This window comes from Hipposideros armiger, unplaced genomic scaffold, assembly GCF_001890085.2.
Source record: "Hipposideros armiger isolate ML-2016 unplaced genomic scaffold, ASM189008v1 scaffold_579, whole genome shotgun sequence".
Lineage (NCBI taxonomy): Eukaryota > Metazoa > Chordata > Mammalia > Chiroptera > Hipposideridae > Hipposideros > Hipposideros armiger.
This window is the reverse complement of record NW_017731929.1, coordinates 855829-866144: the sequence shown is the minus strand read 5'-3', so window position 1 is coordinate 866144 and position 10316 is coordinate 855829. Positions and strand designations below refer to the sequence as shown.

At 33.0% G+C, this 10316-nt stretch overlaps 1 protein-coding gene across 1 annotated transcript in view; it reads left to right on the top strand.

Moving 5' to 3' along the window:
- The window catches only part of MAN2A1 (mannosidase alpha class 2A member 1), a 159945-nt gene that overhangs the window by 75429 nt on the left and 74200 nt on the right, over positions 1-10316 (top strand). The window contains exons 9-11 of the mRNA XM_019624106.1: positions 3099-3119; positions 4702-4874; positions 7672-7854. Of these exons, the coding sequence (XP_019479651.1) occupies positions 3099-3119; positions 4702-4874; positions 7672-7854 (377 nt within the window). The remainder of the gene's footprint in view (positions 1-3098; positions 3120-4701; positions 4875-7671; positions 7855-10316) is intronic.

Below are 10316 nucleotides of genomic sequence, written 5' to 3'. Positions count from 1 at the left end.
TCAGTAATGAGGTATGTAGCACTTTTTCTAGGATGAGTTTGTGAACTTAATTGTCAGACCTCGTATATCAAACCTTGAATAACAAACATGATAACATCTTGAAACAGCAGCAATGATAGCAAGCTAGAAAACTGATCCCTAGGTGATGTTTCATGAACTGTGCCATAATAATAGGATAAGGGCATGCTAGGAAGTTGGAGGCTCTAAGAAATCCCATACTGATGAAATGTGGAAACATTTACAGTTTTGTTTTATCCATGTTTCCCAAAACTTATTCACTGTGTTTAGTTTTGTTTTGTTTGAAACAAATCTAATATTTCCTGAGAAAGCATTTGGGGAATACTGTGTTAGTCTTTAGTGCTCATCTCATTAGAAGATTGCATATGTGCCTTTAGGATACAAACATTGATTCCTGGCAGTTACTCAGTTTTATTAGGACTCTGTAATACACTGTAATACATTTATATATATATATATATATACATACAAGGTTTTAGCTGATGGAGAACATGACTTTTATTCTGTAGGTCCAGACAGCCTAATAAAGATAGCCATATAGATAATAAAAATAAACCTAGACTGAGGGACTTGTTTCCATAATTGAATTGTATTCATTCATAGGGTCTTTTAGTCTCAGAACATTTGTTACCATCTAGGAAAACATTTGAGTAGAAGGAGAAATTTATCTGGATGATGGCCGGAAGTCAAATTCATAAGATTTTAATACTGTAGTTATAGATTTACTATGTAAATGTATTTAATGAACTTGATCATGATCACTTATATCTTTGAAGATAGTCTTAATGCTTGCAAAAAGAAGTTATTTTTAATTCTTTTACAATTTGTTTGTGTTGTTGCATGCCAACAAAAATGTTTTTAGTGAGTAGATCCAAAATTGCTTCCTGTGTTGGGGAAGATAATGTAATCACTCTGTAAATGTAATAGGTTGATTCTGATGGTTGATTGAAAACATGGTTAACAAAGTTTCTCTACAGATTTCTCCAATATGAGTTTACTTAGGGATGCCTGCTCTATAAAGCTTTAAAGTAGTAAGATTGAACTTGAAAAAAATCTTTAAGTTTTTTCCCCACGTGTAGTGAGTGCTTCAGCAATAGCTGGTGATGTACCAAGATTATATTCCAGAATTGATTTTGAATCAATTGATTCATAAGCATCCTTTGGTTCCGCAAATCTAAAAATACAGTTTGAATACAGGTAACAATTTCAATGACCAAGATGTGTAACAGGAGAAAGACCATTTCATTATACAGTTCTGTGAAAAAAACTTTTTTTTTCTAGTTCTTTTAAATCAGAACATGAAACTTAATTCAGCAAAATACCTATTTGAATTCTTCAGGAATTTGAGTTCTTTGAAGTGTGTATACTGATTGAATTTTGTTGTGAACGAGAGTTAATCTCGTGACTTCTTTTGTCGTTTCAATTCTTGTTAAAGATTTTTCTAAGATAAAATATCACATCATTGCTTCAAAAAGCTATTGGAGTAATTATGGATATTGTTATTTGGTACGATATTCATAGAAAGTATAAATAGTTTGAGTAAGTTTATGACTTTCAGGTATGTTCAGAAAGTTTTCTATTTTAAACGAATCCCTATCAGTGATATCTTTTGATTAATCATTTTTTTCTTAGTACTTAATTCTGAACAAAAAAGAGCCAATTCATTATAGGTTCATTCTAGGTTTCACTTTGTGAATACTGGATAAAGGTATTGGTAGTGGTTTGACCATTATTTATTTATTTNGCCTCTCAGCTCAAGATGCCATGTTCATTCTTAGTTGTGGGGAGGCGGGGTAGCCCACCATCCCATGCGGGAGTAGAACCAACACCCTTGTTGTTAGGAGCACATGCTCTCACCAGCTGAGCCATCCTGAGCTCAATGACAGCTCAGCTTGGGCACAGCTCATTGGCCCATGTGGGAATCGAACCAGCGACCCTGTTGCTCAGAGCTTGTGCTCTTAGCTAACGGAGCTACTTGGCCAGCCCACTATATATATATTCTTTTAGAAGAATATTAACACAAAAGGATAAGCCTAGAAGCATAGCCAGGAAGTAGAATAACCTAGAAACCTTGTCATATATGGATGATGCAAGGAATTGGGATGAGAAGGGATGGCCTGGATATTGATATCAAAGTCATCTTCAACTCTTTTTTGAAGGTCTGTCAGATAAATGAGGGGTAGAAGCTCAGTTATCTTTGTAATGCATAATTAAAAACGAGTATAGGCTTTGACTCAGACTAGCAGAGGATTTTGTTTACAGCACTTCCCAATCATGGAAAGACTTTATCTTTTATGACAGTGAGATTTCCATCATCTTGCTAGATTTTGGGTTACCATTCCTTAGGATCAGTGTAGAGGAGATTCCTACGCTGGGGAAGGAGTTTTGAAAATTGTTTCTATGTTGTTTAGATTATTATTTCTTGCAGATTTTTTTTTTTTGCTATCAGCAGTGTATGCTTTGATGATATTTTAAAATCATTAAAGATATACTCTGATTTTCTTATAAATTTCAAAAGTAAATTTATTTTTATATAAATATTTTCATACGTGAAAAGTGATAACAGCACATTAAAGTCAACATTAAAAAAATGATCCACAACTGATATTACTAATTGTAATAACTGTTCATTGAATTTTGTTAAAAATTTTTAACTGCCTTTTTAGAAATTTAGGGAAGAAATATTCTTGAGGTTTCATTAGTTGACTTGAGTCCTTAAAATATATTCAAAGTAGTACCTTGAATATCTCTCAGTTTTCTTGTGGCAAATGTATTTGACATCCATCTAGTGAAGTTTAAGCTGAACTTAAAGTGGAAAGCACTGGATGATAATGATAATGATGTTTGTATTTCTCCCATGGAAAGCAATTTTTTTCTTTTTGGTTTTAAGTATTTTTGAAAGTAAAGTCAGATCTTCCATTTTTCCTTTTCACCTTTTCCTGTCTTTTTGGCTTATTGAAAATTTAAATGTAAGGCTGCTTATAATCAGACAAGAGCTCCTCAGAGGAAAAAGAGAAGTTACTGCCTACTTGCTCTCTCTGGCTGCCATGTTGAAAGAGATTTGGGAACAGGTCAATGAGTTTAGTTATGGAACATTTTCTGTCTCATCACCTTTCCAGAGGGCGTCATTAGTTCCTCCATGTGTTTGGTATTACTTTTAGCTTATAAAAACATCCCTGGAAAAAACTGCATCTTAGAGAAAAAAGGAAACAATGATTCTCAAATTGTACTTGACATTTGTATATTTGTTTGCAAGCACTTCACACTTCATTGAAGAGTCATAAACAATTATCAAGTGATTATCACAGACATTTTAAGTTGGAAATTTCAAAACACAAGTGAGAGAATTATAAACAAAGAGGCAGCTAGCATTAGGTGTTGTATTGTTCTTGGACTGTTGACTCCTGTTTACAGATATGTCCCTATGAAAAAATATATGAGTTAGGGATGGCATTTGGCTGCTAGTAATAGCAACTCAAAACAGAATAAATCCTGTCGTGCTTATTTTTATGCTGTATGAAAGAAGCCTACAAGTCACTGGTTCAGGTATGACAGCTCCACAGTCCTATCAGGGTTCCAGACCCTTCTAGCTTTCTCTTCTGCCATCTAAGGATGATTTTTTAGAGTCCTGCTTTTAATGGTAGATTGAATTTTTATACAGAGGGTGCCAAAAAAATGTATACACATTTTAAGAAAGGAAAAAACTATTACAATTGTAATATAATGAATGATGCTAGCATTCATTTGATGAACACCATTTTGAGCGAATGTCTACTACACATTGCTACCGGAGCTCAGTTCAAATTCTAAAAGTAATACATAGATAACATCTCTTAAAATGTGTACTTTTTGTGGCACCCCCGGTATAATTATAAACTGGAGAGCAAGAATACCTCATGGCATATTTGGAGGTTAATTCTACTCATGGTATAAAAACATGAATTAGACTGGGACAGTGTACTGGATGTTCAGTTTTAAAGTGTATAAAGGCGCTATGTGGAAGAGAAAACATAAATGGTAATGAGTAATGAGGTCAGTTACAGAAAGATTTAGAATTTGCCAGTTCCTAAGTTGTGATGAGGTAGGTAGGAGAAAAAAATGAGCAAAGGGTAAGCGTGAGGGTCCTAACATATATGGGGTCTGACAATTAAATATGCCACTGTGCGCTTACATTGGCAGCACTGTACAAACAGCTCGGTGAGGTTTTATGACCTTGGTATATCAGTGCCTCACAGCTGTGTTCCTGTCGACGTGTGGTGGTGTCTTGCTGAATGGCATTCATTATTGTATGTTTTTGTTTGCCGTCACGAAAATGTCTGAGCTTGAATTAGAGCAATGAACAAACATTGAATTTCTTGTTAAATTTGGCAAGAGTGAAGTGAAATCAGGGACATGTTAGTCCAAGTTTATGGGAATAATGCCATGACGAAAACGGCAGTGTACACATGGATTAAACGTTTTTCTAAGGGAGAGAACGCGTCACTGATGAAGAGAGGTCAGGGCGGCCAGTAATGAGCAGAACTGACAAAAACATTGCAAAAATTTGTCGAATTGTGCGTCAATATCATCGGATAACTGTGAGAAGCATAGCAGACCAAGTAAACATCGATAGAGAAACAGTTACGAAATTTTTAACTGAAAAATCTTGGCATCAGAAAGGTGTGTGTAAAAATGGTCGCAAAGGAGCTCTTNGATAAAGAAGAGGCATCCAGTAGAACGAATAGCCAATCAATGTTCCCTGTTGTAAGTGGAGATTTTTTCACTTATGCTGACCGAGATGATCATTATTGGAGTGGCTACTTTACATCCAGACCCTTTTACAAACGAATGGATAGGATATTGGAATCCCATTTAAGGTACATGTACCTTTAGATAGCTATTCACTTCTTTTATGCTACCATAGCCTTTTTTGTAGATTTGCATAATATACAGCATTTATGGAGTGTTAGGTTGTGTTTAATTGAATCGTGAGATTTTCATATAATCAGAGATATGTCTCCAAAGCATAATCAAATTATTACATGGCTTTGTTGTTCTGGGAGGAAAAGCAGTTTAGGTAATTAGATTTTCTGGGAGTGTATTCTGTGTTCTATATTTTTAAAATTAATTACCTCAATCATTGGCACATCATAATGATATTCAATGATGTCATCATGTGTGTCTACATGTCAGTAATCTGGCAGGCTAAACTATTGGAAATGGGCATAGGTCAAAAGGAGCAAATAGGGCCTCTCTGTAGCCAAAATGTGGGCCTCAAAATACGTACTCGAAAATGAATGTATTTTTTAGGTGGGAGATCTTTAGAGGCTCCATCTCAGTTCTTATTTATTTATTTATTTGAAACACATTTCTATATGTATGCTTTTCTGCTTAGAAGAACAAAACTTGAGAGATGAGAACTGATGGAAGCAGAGTGAGAAAAAAAAACTGACACGGAAAAGACATCAAAGTTAATAGAAAACATAAAAACACTCAAGATTAGCATTATCCAGTAGAACTTTCTATCACTGTCCAATAGATCTTTCTGTAGTGATAGAAATATTCTATTTCTGCGCTGTTTTAGTGTGGTAGCCACCAGCCACATAGAACTATGGAGCTCTCAAAATGTGACCAATGTAACTGAGAAACTGAATTCTTAATTTCATTTAATTTTAATTATTTCAAATGTAAATAGCCACATGTGACTAGTGGCTGTCACAGTGGAGAGTACAGTTCTAAGTAACTGAGTCGCGTTTTTTGGTAAAGATAAATCACCCCAGGGACTCCTGAGGCTCTCATACGTGTGTGTATGTGTAGCCCAGGAGAGTAATTCATTTGCATGATGAATTAATTTTCATTTCAGTTCAAATCAGGAACTCATGATGATTAATTTTCGTGATGAATATCAGTATTGAAACTAAAAAGTTATACCTATCCTCTTCTATGCACTAGTGGAGGGTATGTTCTGGAAAACCTTTTTATAAAAAACATGAATTTTTTTCAAGAGTTGTACTTTGGAATAATAGTGTGTATTTTTATTATTTTACTTTTGTGCTACTGTTATTATTTCAAAAGCCTCACCTTTGTGTTTTTGGATATTCACAAGTGTGCCACATGGATACATAATGAATTTATAATAAAATGGTATTCATATAGTATAAATATTTATGCATTTTTACCCAATAGAATGTTAATTAGTTATCTGTTATGTACTTCTGAATTATCTGTGATAAAAACAGAACAAATATGAAATAATGTAGAGATTCTTTTGGACCACTGAATGCTTTTTAAGTGTCAGATATTTTTTAGGGGCAAAGCGTTATGAATGTTGGTTCAATCTTAATTTATTGAACATATTCAAGGTGAAGTAGTTACCAGTGGTAATATAGTTTTAAAATTTTGGTGCTTCAAAATGAACAACAAAACTATAATTGTGAATTTTATAATGTAATTAACTAATTTGAAAGTAAGTTTATTGTCTGATAATTTATCCTAATCCTCATTTGTAAAATATTTGGGTAAAATAGAAAAGTATAAAGAAGAAATATTCTTAAAGTCCACTTTTTTACATTTTGAGATATCTATATGTATACATATTCTTTTCAAAACCAGGACTATTTGTTACGGATATATGTGAATATATATACACAATTTCTTTAATTCAAATTTAGTGATTCTCCTGCTGTGACTATCAGAAGGGATAGAATTTAAAAATGGAGATTAGTTACTATCTTCACTATTTCAACAATTTAAAAGGTGTTTTTTTTAAAACAAAACAAAACAAAACAAAACACTGCAATTTTCTTGATGTCTATTCATTTACAAGCTACCTCGATTTTCCCTCCATCGTGCTTAGCATGTTTTGCAGAAGGAACCCTCTTATAATTTTTACTCCATCAAGCCATGGCTCTTTTTAAAGAACTCTTTAGAAACCTATCTTGAACCATATCCTCTGATTAAAAAATAAAAGGTGGAAAATTGCAAACCCCATATTTTTGCTAAAAAGGTATTCTTAAGCTAAAGTGTTTTACTTTTTAAAATAAATGAGAAAAGACAGCATATGTTTTATCATCTTTCAGTTTATCCTGTTCAGTTCTCTATAGTAGTTATGTGTTATTATCTAACACTTAGACGACTTCTTGTCCCCGAGCTATCGGGCCATCATTTTCTTCTTCTGTACTGTTAGTCGCCCACTCATGTGACTGTGCATTTCCCCGCTGCTTCTCCCCTTAATGTACATACATGAGAGTAAATGGCTTTCTGGTGATGAAGTTTGTGGTATATGTCTGCCCTGCTCTTGGAGAGAAGAAAGGACAGAAACATTTATCCAGCTCTTACTGCTCTGTTGAGATATTTTTCCACTATGTTATACATAAATAAACCTATCTTGCTGCCAGTGAGTACTGGCTTCTCTCCAGGACAATTTACTCTAGAAAAAGGGCTCTTTGTATCAACACAGACATGATGTTCTTTGATGACTGAGCATTTAGATTTATTAGATACTTACCTTGGTTTTCTAAAAAGGTTTATTATCAGTATCTTTTTTATAAATTGTTTATGCTGAAATTGTGGATTTTTTTAAAAACCACAGTTGAAAATACATCAGTGTCACATCTTTTAGATAATAAACTGATTGTTTCGAAATAAAAATTAATGACTATTTTATGCATTTAGGGCTGCTGAAATTCTTTACTATTTCGCCCTAAGACAAGCTCAGAAATACAAGATAAGTGCATTTCTTTCATCATCCTACTACACGTCACTGACAGAAGCCAGAAGGAACTTGGGACTGTTTCAACATCATGATGCTATCACAGGAACTGCAAAAGATTGGGTGGTTGTAGATTATGGTACCAGGTAATATAATTATTGAAAAGTAATCTTAAAAAATTTTTAAAAGTTTGGGCCATAAGTTTTTGTCTTTTGATGAAGTTGTTAATATATATCAGATCACATTAATAATAATATAATACCCCTTATAAATACTGCTATAGAAAAACAACACCAATTTTCAAAGCATTTTTTGAGAAATCTATTGACAAAGTACTGGCTGACCCAACTTTTTATTGCAGTGCATTTCTGCAAATGGAGTAGTAAAACATTATAAGACTGATCCTATTTTCTCCAAAGTACGCTGTGGTAACTGGGGTACCTTCTTGACTAAGGATTTGGTATCAAAATCATAGTTATAATCCAGGGAGATAAAGAGTTGCACTTCATTGTGTAGGAATTTAATTTCATGTTATTTCATATCCAGTTCTCAGATTACCATATATACTATATATATATATATNCAAGATACATGTTTGCCCTTATGGATATCCAGCACCATTTGTTAAAAAGATTATAGTTTCCACAATGCAGTGCAGTGTCATCTTTGTCTCATTACTCATGAGTGAGACTACATTTTTATGGATCTTGTCTAGACTATTCAATTGTGTCTATTTGTCTACTCTTATAGCGTCTTAATTACTCTAGTTTTGTAACAGATCGTAATAGCTGGTAGTATAAATCTTCTAATTTTGTTCTTCTCCAGATTGCATTGGTTATTCTTAGTTCTTTGTAGGCTTAGGATCATGTTTTTCGTGTCTATCAAAAAATTCTTGAGACTGATTGGGATTGCTTTGAATCTCTGGATCAATTTAAGTATCATTAACTTCTTTCCAAATATTGGGTTATCGAATCCATGATCATGGTATATTTTCATGTATGAAAAGTATAATTGACTTTTTGCATTTTAACCTTGTGTCCAGTAACCTTGATGCATTTTCCTTCCAGAATTGTTTTCCCTCAAGTCCTGGCTACCTTGATTGCCCTTAGATATCTTCAAACAAAACCTTTTTCCTCTGTATAGTTTAGCTATGTTGGTTCTTGGTGGAGTATTTAAAGTTACTCTGTCTAAGCTGAACACTTAAGTTTATTATTTTCTTTTAATGAAAGGGAAAAGAGGAGTAATTGAATCTAGATGGCTAGAAAATTGATATTGTTTTAACCACCACAGCCGGTTTGCCATCGATCATCACTTATTTAATAATGTATGTAATTTTTCCTATGTGATGCCCTGATAGAGGAATTTAGGATTAAGGTTATGCTTACGATTTACTTTGTTGCTTTTTAATATAAAAACCATTTAAATATTTTTATTGGGTTATATTTTTAGGTGCCCCACATATTTACTTCATTTGAGCTACCAAGAGATTCTATAGAAAAATTTACTTTAAATAGTTTCTTTTGAAACTACTCTAGATAGAGGATTATATTTCAACTCTTTAAAATTGAATTAAGTTTGTGAGAAAGCCTGGTAGGCCACTTACATAATCTTTGTTCTGGTAAATTGCAAAGTAGGAAATATTTTCATTCTGGCTAATAACAAAATCTAATTGAAATATTTCAAAAGGGTATAGTTTGTTGTATTGACTATGTAACATGCCATATAATTCCCTAAAATTTGAAACTGAAAGGGATTTTTGTTATCTTATAGAAATCCCTTATATGACTTAAAAATACTTGGATCATTGATTATTTCACCACTATTATTATGTATACTTTCCTGAGCTCATCTGTGTCTATTGGGTGTGAAGGTAATGCTGCGTTTCCTTGTATTGTGTTACCATCATTTCTTATATGGTTACACACACAAATACTTATTTATATTCTGCTTCCTAGTAATGTAGTTGAGTAATAATGCTTAAAATATTAGCTAATTGAATGTTTATTATTTGCTATTGACTTTTTAAAGTGCTTTACATTATTTGTCGTATTTGATTCTCTGAACATTTTCTAGTATAATAATTATCCCCATTATAGAGGAGGAAACTGAGGCACAAATAGATTATCTTGCCCAACACACACTGTATTTGGTGAAGCCAAGGTGTAAGAGAAGATAATATAGTTGAAAATTGCTTTCCTTTCGTTTAAACATAAAGATTTAGAAATAATCATCTATTTTGCTTTTACAAAATTTATTGTATCACAATTAGGTTATAATAACTTATATTTGTCTTACTAATATCATTGCTGGGTTTCCAGTTGAAATTTTGTGTTTGCAATAGAGAAAGGATAGCTAAACCTTACACCATTATTTGCCACTTGTGTTTCTGAGCATTTTACGTAGAACTCTGTTAGCTGTAACACAGAAGGACACAGAGACAAGTATGTGTGTAAGGTAGGAAACAACAAAATTAGCATCATTCTATTAAAAGGAACACATTCCCTATTGAATTCTTGGTTCATTCCTCAAACACTGTGTTTTAATATTTGTTTACAAGGTCTGGTATAATGTTTCTTTTTTCTTTTGATTTATAGAAGAGTTTGGTCTT